Source organism: Cucumis sativus, chromosome 3 (assembly GCF_000004075.3).
Source record: "Cucumis sativus cultivar 9930 chromosome 3, Cucumber_9930_V3, whole genome shotgun sequence".
Classification (NCBI taxonomy): Eukaryota; Viridiplantae; Streptophyta; class Magnoliopsida; order Cucurbitales; family Cucurbitaceae; genus Cucumis; species Cucumis sativus.
In genome coordinates, this window is record NC_026657.2 from 15,083,513 (window position 1) to 15,100,404 (window position 16,892).

Below are 16,892 nucleotides of genomic sequence, written 5' to 3' on the forward strand. Positions count from 1 at the left end.
TTGAAAACGATTTTTTTTATAAAGGGTGTTAGTTTTCCTACACAAAACCTATTAAACGCAGTTTATGATAATTTCCCTCTTATTTTCTTAACTTTCTTTAACTATTTTTCTTATCCTTCTCCATTTCACAATCTACATTTTCTTTTCTTTCAAAAATTACTCATTGTATCAATCACATCCTAGCACAATGTTTGAGAAGGAGATTGTCCACTCGATCAATAGACTTGAGAAAAGCAATTCGAGCTTTTCAATATGAGTAGTTTGTTCTATCTAAGACTGAAGGACAAGTTGTTGACCCACCTTCCTTAATCGATCCCATTGAAAACTCAATGAACCCAATCTGCTCTAATAGCAATTGAGAAAACATACACTTATCGTTGTACTGTTTGCTTTTGCTTTACCGTGCATTAACAACACAAAGAACAACTATGAAACATATAAAAGCACGAAGAATGGTAACCAAGTTCAACGACACAACATCTACATATGGGGCCAATGTTATGATTTAAGGTACACTGACCATGAACTCACTCAAATATCTGAATTTCAATTGTACAAAAACAATAGTCATAACATTAACAGGATCACTCCCCCTTAATCAATATTCACTTGCAATCTGATCATCAAGTAGTTTTGATTTGGCAGTATCCTAACTCATAGGTCAAGGAAGGAACACACCAAAACTTCCACAATTCTACATATTTTGCCACACTTCTATCTTCGACCACAGCAATAACCAACCAAATATCTTTATTAACCTTATTAACCAGAATTGATAGAAATGATAGATCATTGATAAAGTTTGCTATAACTTGTAAATATTGCTATTTTTAAAAAATGTTCGAATTGACTATAGAAAATTAAGCTTCAATTTTATCTTTAATAAAATAAGGCAACCAATCTCAACAATGTTACATTTTTTAATGTTTGATAAGTTCTTTTCCTATGAGTTTCATTTCAGCCATAAAAGAGTATTTTCGTTGTTTAGTGTAAAAAACGTATTTAGGAAAATTTTATTAATTACATATTAATTCAACAGTTCTATGAATATAAATACTTTGTCTTTCCTTTCTCTTAAATGACAAGATACCTGTTTAATTGTGGAGTTTTGAACTTGCATGGTGGTTTGCAATTGCATCATCTTTAGTTGAATTGTTGTATTAATGAAGACATGCATGAGATTATATGATGCTCAGTGCTTCCTTCTACTAATAAAGAAATATATTAGCACACAGCCAATGACTTGAAAACAGTGAGACACTTGTACTTCACTTCAATATATTTATTTTTGTTTTTCTTTCACAATATTTAATCCAATTTTGCGGGTTATTTAAAATTCCTTATTTCGGGATAAGGTGCATCTCGAGTTACATCATTCTTTAATTTGTACATCTCATCTAAGTATTGAACTTATCTTTCAATACGAAGATCTTGAAATGTCGACATAGTTGAGAAGTTGTTTGGAACATCCAGTTGAGTTATGAAGTTTAAGTTAGGAAGAATTTGTCTGGGATATAGAATTGTAAGATAAAGTTTTAAGGTGCAAAATAGAAAAAGGGAAGGAAAAGTAATTACAAGATAAATTTGAAAACTTCAATAAACTTTACTTGCTATTATTTAACACCAACATGGCAAACATCTCAGATTCTTTGTGCAGTTGTTAAATCTCACACCTCTGCTGCCATTAATGTACAAGAATTCATCACAACAGGAACAGGTCACTTTTAGAATAATTTCATCATTTGGCATTTGGTTGGCTTTCAAAGTTTAAAGAATCAAGTCTAGAAACAATGATAGTGAACGGGTATGAAAAAGGCTCATCATCTCAACTAATATTCTCATCATCAGAACCATATGACAAATAAAACTCAAAACTATGCTATACTACTTGTAACTTGTGGTATTGAACTGCCATCTCCTAAATTCCACTGTCATAATGATAGAGAAAGAAACAAGAAGAAGAAAACTACCAATGGGGCTGTCATGCTCCTGTGTGCTTTATTTGGGAGCCTTGGATATTGGTCTGGAGGTGGCATTACACATTCATCCCCATTGAACATAATTCTTCTTGGAAATGCCCATCCTTCTCTGAAAGTGAAAATTTCTGAATCTTTTTGGAGAAGAATTTCTGTTTGGACATTCCCTCTCTCTCCTGATGTGAGTAATAAGTCATTGTAGAAGTGTATCCCCCAAAACATCCCCGTGTCATCTTCAGAAGCACAACAGCAGTTTATACTCAGAATGTTTTTTTTCCAGAAAAGAATCAGTCTCTTATAAATTATGAGGCCTTAAAGACAAGTTTTAGAGAGCATTTAAAGTATAAGAAATGCTTTTGATAGATTCAAAAGTAGCTCAAATATATAAAAGAGCGTTTTGTAGAAATTTCCAACATTATGTACGCATCTTCCATAAGTTTAATTGCCATTTTAAAGAGTTAAAAATTACTTTTAAACATGCTATGAATTCTGATAAAAAAAGAGAAATGTGAGAGATAAGATCCAATGGACAGTGGTGAAACTTACTGATGTTACCATACTGATTGAGGGGGCTGTAGTTGAAGCTGAAAACTTGAGTAATATTCCGCAAATTGGGATGCATTACTACTAAGTTCCAATCAGAGTAATTCTTAGCAAAATTTAGATTTGTGATTGTTATCTTTACCCTCCAATACTGTGTATAACTCTGTTTCACATGCCAATGCACCCTTATTGGGCACATGTGCTGTGAACACCTCACCAATGCTTCTACTTCAGCAGTGTTGTGTTCATGTGGAAGTTGCAACACTGAAGGAGCTTCACCTGACCTGTAAAATATTTTTGGACAGTGGAAGATATTATTAGTCACACAAAGAAATACCTCTTATTCCAAGACTAAAAAATGGCAGGGGAGGCAAAGTGTGGCATATTACTTGACACATTTTGTTCCCTTTAGCCCTTGGCAACCACAGCTGCACTGAGGGCAAGGGACAATGGTGCTGTTGTAGAAGGATGACAATGAAACGCAGCACCCCGGTGTCGGTGATGATCGGAATTGAGAGTAAACACAGGTCACATTCCATGTTTCTACAAACAGAAAACAGTGTACAAATAAATCTCAGAGGGAGTTCTATCAAGTATTAACCTACAATAATCCAGTTACTTTCTAAATGTCAAAAAGAATCTCACAAAACTAACACACAAATATCAATTCCCATTATGATTTTAACCGAAGAGAAGTACATGCCAATTATAACTGAGCAATGTTCATTTCTGCATTAACTCGATCTACTGTTGGTATTAGAAGTGACCTTGAAGGTGGGAAAAAATCTCCTTTCCGTTCTTGCTTCTTTAAACTAACAAGATAAAGGGCCAGTTCGATTCACATTTTGTTTAATTTTTCTATTGATTAGAACCCAAACGATTTATTTTAACAAAAAAAGTTAAAATCTTTTATAAAACCATAGAAGAACAAATTTTTGTGTCAGTCATCTCAAGTAATTAGAATTACCTAGAACTTGCATCCACCGGCGACCACCATCCTTACTGAACTTGGTTGGAGGGACTTGAAATGGTTCACTACAAGTATATCCAGGAAGCCCCAGTGTGAAATTTGCTGGCATTTTGCTATCTACATCCTTTCCAGAAGACTTCCCAACATTCATTTGGAAGGCAGCTCCAGAATTGGAAGACTCTTGTCTCATGGAAGATAGAACACCTGCTTTACAGCAATTGGCCACTTGCAACTTATAAGGAGCTCCCGGCATTAGATCAACAATTTCCGGCTTCTTCTCACAACAATGAGGAAGCTCTCTGCCTACGTATTTGGAGCAATTTCCTTGTTGAGTAGTCTCTGCTCCCCACATACCCCATATAACCTCCTCACCTTTCCATGACCACCCAAGTTTCCAACCAGGCAGCTCCACATGGCGAAACAGTTGGAAATTGTACAATGAAACCCTCACCTGTGAAGTTTAACATGATGATCAATTCTTGATCAATTGATTTAGAACTAAAGAAAAAAGGTGGCAAGTTATCCTTGCTATTGTCTTGATCATGTGTAGATAGTTAGATGTGCTCCTCGAAGATTTGTTAATAACAATTATATTATATAGCAAAACTTACATGAGAAACCACTAAAACAAACTGCTGGATTTTGTAGATGGAACAAAGATATGAGAAATGAGGGCAAAAAGAACTAAAAGAGACCGTGAAAATAAATAAAGAACACTTTTAAGCCAAAATGGCCAAACACTTCCACTTATTAGGATATTCGTTACTTTGAAAAGTATAAGATGTTAGAAAACGCCAAAAGTGAGAAACTTCAGCTCTTCAAGAAGTGAGAACTGGAAGCTATAAGTTTTAGTCTACAGTTGCAATCTCAAAGTCATGATTTTTTTTAAAAGGGTATTACATCACACATGTGGGTGACGATTTAAGCCTTCGATTCTTATGCTTGAATTGACCTTAAAATCATGAACATTAAACTTCTAGAATAAAAAATACAAGAATAAATCTATTTTGGAATTGCATCATCTTAAAGCAAAAAGAAATAAGATACCGTTTTCAAGTCGACTATTTTTCGAACTCCATTAAGCTTGATATAAGTTGAGAATTGAATGTGTAGCCTATACTAAATAAAATAAAACTTCATAGATCCACTCATTCATAGATCATTCTAAAATGAAACAAACTAACAATATGATTAGAATAATATGCGACTAACATTTAACCCGTGTTAACCAATTCATAAAGAAAATTGAGGTAATTGTAACGAGAATCTATCGATAGATCAATCGTTCCTCAATCTCAAACTTAGTTGGATTGCTTTTGATTGCATCTACTTAGAATTAATGATTTCGTCACATTTATTGTTATCCTTATTATTATTGTCTAAGGTCAAATAGTAACGGTATCGGTAAATGTAATGGATTCATAGTTCTTATATTGTAACACTTGTAACATAATTTTCGAAAGTGAACTAGTAACATAATTTCGGAAAGTGAACTAATTGTCATCCTCAACTCATCAATCAGATTGTGTTTTTGGATTACGGATTTGAAAGTGGACCATGACAGTACAAGTACATAACAACACTAAATGTAAGCCAATGACGTTCACGTCTCAGATTGGCATTGATTTATTAAGATAAAGTATTCGACTAACACAATAATAATTATAATCTTTTAGAAACAGTGTTAAGTACTTAGTTTAAGATGATAAGTGATAACAGCGATAAACTAAAACTTGACCAGTAAATTAAATATTATGGAGCATAACAGTTATACTTACATCATAAGTGTCCCCATTCTCTACCAAGAAATCCCAAGTGATTGTAATGTTAGCATAAGGGTCCAATGAATCATATCCATCTGCATTTCAACCTACGCTTTTGTATTAAATTTCTTCTATCCCCTCATAATCCACAGACAAAACAGAACACAAATATGCATGACCGTACAAAATTAGAGAGAGGAATATACTTACAGGAAGGTGAGAAGGAGCAAGTGAGAGAGAGGAAGATCAAAGGAAAGACTATAAACCTTTGATCCCAACATGGGTTTCGTTGAAAAATGGAAAAAAACTGGTTCTCCATGCCCAAAACAAGATATTGAAAACCCTCAAATAGGGAAACCGGCGGATATTGAATAAAATCTGTGATGGGATAATCTCAGCAATGGAGGCGATTGGGGATTTTGGTGTTGATCAGAGAGTGAAAAAGGGAAATAAAAAGGGAAGAAAGAGAGGGGGAATGGAAAAGAAACGCAAAATGCATAATGTGGACTAAATGCATGGCATGGGAATGAATGTATTACATTTTTCTTGCTCTCTCTCTCTCTCTCTCTCTCTGGTGGGAATGTTAAAAGTTGACGAGAGAATTATTAGTTGAGATTAATGAAAATTCCCCAACTTGGATGTTGAATTTCATTCTTATCTACAGACATTCATTTCTTTTATAAAAATTAAACGAAAAAAAATATTTACAAATATAGTTGAATACATTTATAACACAAAAACATATCATTTAAAACAATTTTCTTTTATTTTTGTATTAACGGAAACAATAACATTTGAATGAAAAATTATAAGGTCATGTTGGTTAAAAGGCATGGGATGCATTTCTAAAAAAGAATAAAAAAAACATAGGAAAGGTTTGTTTTGTTCGTAGTGAATTTGTTAATATTCAAAGCTAAATTGGTCATTGATTGATCCGTACTATCTGCCTTTACCGTTATGCTTTCTTTCCTTTTCTTTCCCCAATAAATATGGTCTTCTTATTAACAATTATATTAATTTATAATTTTAGTTCATTAACTTTAGATTTGAGTTACCCAAAAGTTTTTTCTTATTAATTTCCTTGAATGTGAGTTATCCAATAGTTAAAGAATAATTATTTAGTTTGCAAACTTGAGAATGTAAATTTATAAATCTATTATATAAACTAATCTTTGAACACGTGCATTGCACGTGATTCTTTTAACAACTTGTTAAATGAATGTAAAAAATATGAAGTCATTAAAAAAAATCACATATAACAAAGTTTAACAAATTTAATTTTCAAAATTACAAAAAATACACATTACTATTGTTATCATTATTATGAGCTTATTGAAGAAAAAATGTAAGATTAAAAGTAATTTTATGGTAATGTTTTAATGTTTAATGTATTCTATAAGATATATATATTGCATTAAAAGATAATCTTTGAATGAACGTTAATTAATTTCTTGAATTATAATAAAACTTTGTTTGTTTTTTTGCAAAACATGTACTTCATTTTTAAAATATAATTTTTTTTCTCCAAAGCTTATTGGAGGGACAAAAATGTAATTTTTATTTGATTTTAAGAATTGAGTAATCTTGTTCAATAATTGAAATTTTTAAACTTTTCAAATTCTAAGATTTATTAAATTTATTGTAAAATAAATTTGTTATGATTTTTTATTAAATACTTGATAAAATAATTCAACTTCTAAAACTTTTAAAACTCTAAAATAAATTGAATTTAAAGTTTTTATTATTAATAATAAATTTCTTAGGACAAAAAAGAAAAAGCTATTTTCATATTTCTACCTTTACATATGGTATTGTCTTTTAACTATAATCAATAATTAGATTCCAATAAAAGTTACATAATTCAAACATAATAAAAATTTATTAATCATACTTCACAAATTTATCAATAAAACAACTCTAATAGAAAACAAAAATTAATTAAATGAAAAAAACCATAAGCAAATAATGTATTCTTTTAAAATGTTCAAGATTCCCTGTTATTACATTCTAAAAAAAAAAATTCATGGTTATACGACTCAAACATATTTCATGAAAAAATACACAAACATATATTTAGATCACATGTTTACATTCCAACAAAAGAAAATCTAAGATTACATGATTTAAACATCCAGAAAGGAATACAAACATATTTATATATAGAATTAAATAAATACAACAAAAATGAAAAAAAAACAAAAGAGAACATGAGAATGATAATTTGATTTCTTCTTTACATCTTAGTTTTTTTTGTTGTGACTTATGATCAGTTTGAAGGGAAGAAAAGAATAAAATATTTATACTAAAAGAATTCAAACACGAGGAAATTGAAAGGTTGGGAGATCATATTGAAGAGTTAATAAGAGAGAAGAGAATCTGAATAGTTGAAAAATAAGAGGTTAAGAGAGAGATGAAAACAATGAATGTGGAAAAGAGAAGTTTTAATAAGAGAAATAATTGATTAGAGAGAAAAGTGATTTTTTTTAGATGTGGAGAGAGTTATTTTCTTACCTTTAGGAAGAAACATTGAAACGAGAGAAAAATAAATAATTAATTAAATAACATAAAAGTAAAATATAATCACAAGATTCAACAATCATATTAATAAAACAATTTTAAAAAATTAATTTAATTTATAAAAAAACTACATTAATTTTTGTATTTAAACGACAAAATTACCTTATAATGAAAGGACAAAGTTGGAACAAAAAAATGTCTCCTCATCCATGCTTTTATATATAGTATAAAAAAAGAAATACATATTCATAGAAATTAAAGAGGTTAGCTTCATGTGAGTAACACACTCTATCATCTTCTATTTCTTATGTTACTTAAGGAAATGAAAAAAAAATCAAGTAATAAATAATGTTGTCTTCTTCTTGAGTATGCATAGCTAGCTAGGTGAGATAGGGTCTAGGGGTGTCAAGAAATTAAATGCATCTTTGTGTCTTTACCCTCTCTTTATATGCACTCGATTTCCTCAAATGATTTTCCATCTTTACATGCTAAATATTAAACCTTTGGAGAAAAAATTGAGAGGAAAAGAATAACAAACTAATGAAATAAAATACTCAATAATGTGTAGAAAAATGAAAGTTGAAGAAATGTAAATGAAAAACCACTTCCATAATTAATTATATTATAAAAAATTAAAAATAAAAAGATATTTAATTTCTCAAATGTAAATGAAAAACCATTAGTCTTCCATAACTAATTATATTATAAGAAACAAAATTAAAAATAAAAAGATATTTAATTTTTAATTAATTTCTAAAATGTAAATGAAAAACCATTAATCTTCCATAATTAATTATATTAAAAAAAACAAAATAAAAAATGAATTTACCATAAAACCAAAAAGTGAATTGAAACACAAAATTAAACTTAAGGGTATAATGGAGAGAAAAAATTTTCTCCACATTAAGGCTTTTATATATACTAGTCCTTCAACACATAGCGCGTAACTCTTTCAACTTTTTAAATGAATGTAAAAAATATGAAAAATAAGAAAAATCACATTTAACAAAATTAAACAAAATTAATTTTCAAAAGTACAAAAAATACATCATTTAAAAATAAAAGGTATAAAAGATACCTTACTATTTTTATCATTAAAATTATTGGATAATGATTTTATTAAAGTAAAAATGTTTTCATAGGTATTCCAAAATGAGAGTGGAAAATGAAGAAAATAAAAATTGATTTTATGTTAATATTTTAAGGTTTAATATATTATATAAGATATAATGCATTAAAAAACAAACTTACAATTAATGTTAAATTCTTGAATTATAACAAAACTTTGTTTTCAGTAAAACATACTACTTTCATTTTAAAAATATTTTTTTTCAAAGTTTATATCATTTCTTATTAGGAAGAATATTGTATTAATTAAAGAAAACGTGAAAACATATATTGGAAGGAAGATATTAGTATATGCACTTGAGATAATTTTTTTTTTATCTACTTTTGTTGATGTTTAGAATCAAATTTAAAATTATTTTTTCAAATATAACCATGCATTATTTATTAAAGCATTTACTTTATAATTTATTCTAGGAAGAAAAAAAAACTTAGTACACTTATCTAATATCTCATATCATACCGAATAAATAAATTATCTCTCAAGAAGAACAAAAATAAACATACGTAACTTTTTATAGAAAAGTGTGATTATCCATTATGCTCTAACACATTATACATCAAACAACTAAGTTTGGAAAAGGGGCTGAGTTTGGAAAAAACAAACAAATACACATACAAGATTTTTATAGAAAAATGTACATAAAGATGATGTCTATTTAATTTCAAGAGTTGAGTAGTCGGTTAAATTATAAAATTTTCAAACTTTTCAAAAATTTAAATTTATTAGAATTTATTGTCAAATTATAAATTTGTTATGACTTTTTAATAATTACTCGATCAAACTATTCAACTTCTAAAACTTTTAAAATTCTAAAATAAATTAAATTTAAAGTTTTTATTATTTTTAATTAATTTTTTAGGACAAAACGGATAAACTACTCTCATATTTCTACTTTTACACGTTGTATTACCTTTAACTATAATTAATAATTAGATTCTAACAAAAGTTACATATTTCAAACACAATAAAATTGTATTAACCACACTTCACCATTTTATTAATAAAAAATTAATTAAATGAAAAAAATAACATGAGCAAAGAATGTATTATTCACATTTAACTTAATTATAAAACAATAATTAAAAACTGAAAAATAGTTATTTGGTATCCGCATGTCACTTTGTTATTTTTTGGAAATAATGTTTCTGATCGTTGTCTCTTTAGTCTCTCACTTTTACATTATTCATCCTTGAATTCTCATCAATTTCTCTGCATCGTTTTCATTGGGTTGATTGGTTGCTCCTAGACGTCGCAAAAATATGAAGAAGGGTTTGTGGGCTCTTTTGTAGAAACTTTGGCTCACAAATCTTCATTTGAACTTGTTAGAAGACTAATTTCTTCACACTTTTAACTTTTTATTGTGAGCATGCATAGAAAAGAAAAAGAATGAGATATTTATACCCACACACTTTTAACTTTTTATTGTGAGCATGCATAGAAAAGAAAAAGAATGAGATATTTATACCCAAAGATTTGAAAAGGAAAAAGAATTTTAAAGGTTGAAGTAATTATAAAATAATTAATTTGCATGAAAGTGGAATGTGAATAGGTAGAAGTTAAGGGAATGAGAATGGTTTTTAGAGATATTTTAATGATATAATTAATTGGAGAGAAAATGTTAAAATTATTTATGTCCAAATATTTGTCAATAATTAATTTCAAATTAAAAGTAAATGAAAAGCAAATTACAATAAAACCGAAGGAAGAAACAAACAAATCTACTACGAAAAAAGACAAAATTAGAAACAAAAAGTTTCTCCTCATCCATACTTTTATATATACTATAGATTTTTCCACGTCGAGACTTCTATATATACTACAGATAATTAAAAATTTGCGTTTTGATGACATTTGTGCTTGAGTTCCCAAATGGGATTTCCACTTTTAAAACATTGGGTTTAAAAAGTGGGTTAAGGAGTTCTTTGGAAAAAAAAACCATTTTTAGTATTAGGTTTTTGATTTAGTTTCTATTTAGCCAACCTATTTAAAAATATTACATGTTTAGTATTTAAGTTTATAAGGTATTATAATTTTACATTTGAGATTTACATTTTACTTCAATAGGTTTTAAGATTTTTTATATTTGTGTGAATTGATTTCGAAAAAGGGCGATTTTAGGTTTTAAGATTTTTTTATATTTGTGTGAATTGATTTCGAAAAAGCGCGATTTAGTGAACAAATGAGGTTTAAAATGAAAATTTTAAAATAGAAACCAAATTGAAATAAAACTCACGTGTGAAAGATAAAATTGTAATATTTTTAAACCAAGATCCTAAATTAAATCCAAACTCAAAATTTAAGAACTAAATTATATCCATACTCACATGTCAAAAAATTTATCAATGATAAATATTGATAAACAACAATAGAAGTATGTTAGTGTCTATCTATATATATCATCGATGATTATATAATTTTGTTATATTTATAAATATTTTCGAGTTTTGTTTTTTGAAATAAATTTTTTATATTATTATTACAATTAAATTAGATTTTTTTAATTAAAAAAAAGCTAACTTCTCTCCTCCACCATTTTCCATGCATAATGGTCTAAAAACATTGGGTTGTAATGAGATTTAACCTACTTTCTCAAATTTGAGATTTCTTTTTTCTTACATAAAATTATCAAAACAACATATCACACACATGTCCTGTGTAAGGCTACACTATTTTATTATAATAAGAAATCGTCGAAAATGTTAGAGTAAGTTTTGCTCATCGATAATTGACATATATAACTTCCTATTCTAGAGTTAAGAAGTTCAATCTAAATGTGTAGATTAATTAATATAATTTGTCAAATCTCCAAAACAAACCTCATCATACTGTATACTCCTCCCAGGTCTCTATCAAATGGATGCATTTTGGGCTTAACTTTCTTTACTTGAATATTTTCTTTTTTATATATGAACATAAATTTAGAGTTTTGCTATTTATAAATAATTTAAATTTTGAAGACCAAATAGAGAAATACCAAACTTCAAGTTGAAGAGCAAACATGTAAATTAACCTAAAATTTGTTATGATATTTACAGCTTTTTGTATTTTATACTCTAAGAATGGGGTTTGTTTATTTTCCTCTTGATTTCTGTTTTGTTTTTCTATTAAAAAAATATCACACCAACTATAAATTATAAAAATTGATATTTTCATTTATAAAAATGTGGAGGTTGATAGTTGCAACCAACCAAAAGTTGACACTTTTCAAGTAAGTTAATAGACTAAAACTAAACAAACTTTAAAATACAAAAATAATGATATTTTTGTCACACACCTCAAACCGTACTACGATGATAATGCCGAAGTAGTACAAATAGGATGCGAGTTTGTTACAACCTTGAAATTTTCTTATCGCAAAATCTTATTCTCATCTCATTTTAAACTAGAAACAAAACTCAAAACGCAACGGTGGTAAACCTAAATGCCACGTATAATAAATACATACCAAAACGTATACTTTATTAATAACAGACGTTTGATACATAATTATAACACTTTGACTAAATAACTAATGTTTAACTATTTCCAAAACTTATGGAGTCATCTCACCACAAATCCTTCAATCTGCTTCTCTACTTGACCTAAACGCCTAATCTTGGAATGAGATTTTTAAAATGTAAGTCTAAATGACTAGTGACGTTTTATGAAACCCTTTTTGCAATGCCCTTTGATAAATCATTTTCGTCAAATCATAAATACCAACACAAATCAGTGTATCAATTAAACACTTTATTTCACAAAACATGTCAAAATGCATGTAATCATTTTCACAATAGATTTAAATCATATCAATATACATTTCACATAACATATCTTTTTTGCATAACAAAAATCATCTCAAACAAAAGCACATTAGTTAATTATTATTTTCGCCAAGGATCCCGAATCATTTTTTATACTTGGTCTCATTACCTCATATTTAGACTATTGTATCAACAGCATCTGAGAACATACAAATTCGTCCTTGTTGCTCAGACCGCTAAGCTTTATACGCTCATTTCAACGCATAAGTCAGCTACTTATCATCATGTAGCTCGTACACTCCTTGGTGACCTTGACTCTTTATGTGCACATAAAAGTTAGCATCATCTCAAAGAAACAACTAATAATTTGAAAACTATTTTGTAGTATAAAAATCATAATCATCAAATCAAGCTTTAACATTATAAATCATGCTTGAAAACATATAAACTTTTCATAAAAATCTCTTTTGAAACACTTTTCTTTTGAATTCTTCTTTCAAATCAGTAAAGAGATATCATAATAAAGATTTTAACATGAATTCATTTGAGAGAAAATACTCACAAAGCTTTGAAAGAAAAGCACTCACCACACTTTACCAAAAATCCTCCTCTTCCTTCTCTTCTCGTGGAGCCTTCTTGGAACAAATCGTCATACTTAACACTTTGTTTTTCTTCTTCTCGCCAAAACAAAATGGCAACATTTTAGTTTTTTTTTTTAAATAAAATCTTTTTGTGCTTATTTAATGACTGAATTCTATATTTATAGAGCCCTTAAACTATCTTAGTCATGCTTAAACTCTTCTCAGTTTGCCAACTCCTACTTAAAACTTTACACGTGTAAATTTAATACTCAGCCCAGCCATGCTTAACTCCTTAATCTTACACGTTAATCCCTTTCAAATAAGATTTGTTATTTTCTTTGTCAAACCTTACTTCTCACCTAGCCCCGTATTACAAATAACTTTAACCACTTACCACTTCTCGTGAATTACCTTATAGTATGGTTATATTTGTACTATAAGAAACCTTCCACACGAACTAATCAACTTTTACTCGCTTAGAACACTTAGAACACTTATTCCTCGCAGACTTCTTAATTGTGAAACTCTTGGTTCTTATCGCAAAGACTACCCAAACGCTTAGTCGTTTTAGTCAAAACTTCACTTCTTAACTTACGCGAAGACTTTCTTTTGAGAGGGTTTAAACTTATAGATTCTACTGTAAATCCTTATTTTCTAAAAACTTTCTCACGAATTAACTTCTTAATTGCAAAACTTATACTTAACCATAAAAGATTTTATCGCTTAATCATTTCCATGGATTTATTCAAACGTCAATTTCTTTAATACTTAGTTGAATTTTACTTCCTGTACTCAAATTAAAAACGAATCTTACAATTTTAACCTTATTTATCTATATTTACATTATTATCCCATTTTAAATATTTAATAGAAATGTTATTTTAAATATATAATAGACTAAAACTAAACAAACTTTAAAATACAAAAGACAATGACATTTTAACCTTATATTATCTATATTTACATTAGCATCGTGCTTTAAAACAAACGTATAAATGTATAAAAATATCAAGAAATTGTCTATGAACTTCAAACACGTGTTTGCAATTAACATCTTTTGTAATATGTGTGGTCGAAGAACTGCTAGCACAACTTTGTAGGACTTGGGCTTGGGTCCCCAACTAAGACCTTTTGAGTAACCTGGTTCCTTCATCAAACCTTTTGATACCTCTATGTAAGTTCACGGACTCTCCATGATACACTCATTATGTATAGGAGGGGGATTTCCAATGGTTAATAGATGTCACTCCACACCCTCTAGTGAGTCCCAATTTGTGTTCATACATCTCTTACATGGACACCTTATTCGTTCGTAAGCATCGACATGGAATTTGACAATCTCTAAAAATTGGGACACACCCTCTCTATACTCAACCGAGAACTTATTCCTAACTTTCATCCAACCCTTGTCCATCGTTAAAGACCTAAAACATAAATATATTTGATCATTAGTCGGATATTCCTCCATGAATAAGCTATGTCCAACCCCCTCCCTCCTCATTTTTTCATTCAAGCTAAGTTTAAACTACAAAAGACTACCATAATTGCATGATAGTAAAAAAAAACTAACCATACAATAACTGCAATATTTACAACCTACCTATCCCTACCAACATACTTTACAAGCTACCTAAACCTTAAACCCCCCAAAACTACTAACATATTTCAAACTAAGTTTGCACTAAAGAGAAAAGATTACCATAACTGCAGGATAACCATAATAAATCAACAACAAATTTCTAATCGTTCTAACAAACAAAACTATAAAAAAATAAACAACAATCAAGTTTGAACGTCTAAAGGCTAAGGACTATCATAACTATAGAATAGCCAAAACAAAATTTCAATTAAATACAACCCCCTCCCCCTTCAAGCCTTCAATACAGGGATGTGATATGGTTCCGAAGGATGAACTGGATATGGACAGTTCCAATAAGATTTCATTCTTGAACAAAAATCCATTTATTTATTTATTTCATCTCGAAAAATCGAAGAATTACAGATTAATGTACAAAAAGAATTCAATTCTGGGAACCGAAAACTCAACATTGCTATTACAAGAATAGGAAACCCTTATGGACACCCTAATATTCTCGCAGAATTTATAGCCGGACAATTAAAGAATAGAGTTTCATTTCGCAAAGCAATGAAAAAAGCTATTGAATTAACTGAACAGGCGGGTACCCCCTCCCCCCCCCCCCCCCCCCCCCAATTTTCTATTCAACCCCCTCGTCAAATTTGAAATTAATTCATAAATCCAAGAAACACTTGAAATTCAAAAATCTTATTCCTAAAACAAATTTATAATCTAAATAATTAAAAGAAATTCAAAATCAAAATTGCCCTAAACTAAAAATAAACTAAAATAAAACTAAAACTAAACTACTTATTGGAAATAGGTGCAACGGCAGCAGATGATGACATACAAAGAAACGACAATAGGCGGTGAAACTCGACAAATCCTTCTTCTCTTTCGATTTCGTCTCTCTTTCTTTCCCTTATGTGAGTTCTGTGATTTACAGAACTAAAAGGGTTTATGTGTGGGGCACTTCTGACGCACATCGAAAACGTCAGGAAACACAACCACTCCTGATGCTTTACATAAAGCGTCAGGAGTAAAGTCCTCAAACACCGACGTTTCAGTTATGGCGTCGGAAGTATGCACAAACTTTCCCAATGCCATGCAACGACGTCAAAAGAAATGTCATTTATTATTTAATCCGTCCATTTTTCCTAACGCAATGATGTAGTCCGTTGAAAATAGGGTCCTACTTTCAACGTCTGCCTGGGTACGGTTGGGGATGGTTGAACAATTAAATAATATATTTCACTTTTCACGTAGCCAGCCCCGGCGCTACTAATTACATCGTCGAAAAACAACAACACTGCTGATGGTAACATTTCAACGTTGCTAGATTTGCCTATCCTTGACGTTCCTATTGACGACATCCTCGACGGTGTTGGAAGAACTCCGATTTCTTATAGTGTAGGGATTCCACCTAAGGGAATGTAATGCTTTTTGGAAAATTCGATATCACATGCTATTGAATTAGAACAAATAAGAACCTTAGGATAATTTAATCGGTAGGTTCAATTAATTTGGTTAGGTTGAAGATTACCTATTGGTAAGTAATGATAGTCGTTTGATGAATGAATTCTTTGGACAAGAGAGAAACTGTAACAACCCAGCTAGATTTTTTTAATATAAGATTTTTACAAGCTTTATTTTTTTTCTTTGCAATTTAATTTCTGACATCAATTTCAACTTAAACCCCACATTCACGTGGTTGAAAATTAGTTTAATTTGTTTGAGAATTTGCACTATTGTGCTTCCCGTGATCAACCCAAACTTGCCACTAAGACTAGTGCCGGGTGAATTCAGTTAATTATTTGACACGTCTGAGTTTGGGTGATGAAACCCGTTAGTCAAAGATGATCCAATTAAAACAATTTGTGAGAGATGGACAACATGAAGGAACAACCCATGGATTAGGTGTCACTTTTACAAAATACATCTTTATATTGTATCTACTTTTATTTTTGTCAAATTGTTTATGTTACACAATCAACAGAAAAGCAAAAACAAAAAACGTAAAGACATACAGATATACGTTGTTCATAATAGTGTGGTAGCTATGTCCACAGAGTAGAGGATGAACAAATATTATTA

The 16,892-nt window shown here is 29.5% G+C and overlaps 1 protein-coding gene across 1 annotated transcript; it reads right to left on the reverse strand.

The window, feature by feature from the left end:
• Positions 1–1,583: 1,583 nt before the first annotated feature.
• On the reverse strand, positions 1,584–5,752 carry LOC101210777 (COBRA-like protein 6). The gene is made up of 6 exons (XM_011652983.2): positions 5,463–5,752; positions 5,268–5,347; positions 3,487–3,940; positions 2,909–3,062; positions 2,523–2,803; positions 1,584–2,209 (listed from the first exon to the last, which is right to left on the reverse strand). The coding sequence occupies exons 1-6, from the start codon at positions 5,569–5,571 to the stop codon at positions 1,932–1,934; spliced, it is 1,356 nt and encodes a 451-aa protein (XP_011651285.1). The 5' UTR covers positions 5,572–5,752; the 3' UTR covers positions 1,584–1,931.
• Between the last annotated feature and the right edge of the window lie 11,140 nt (positions 5,753–16,892).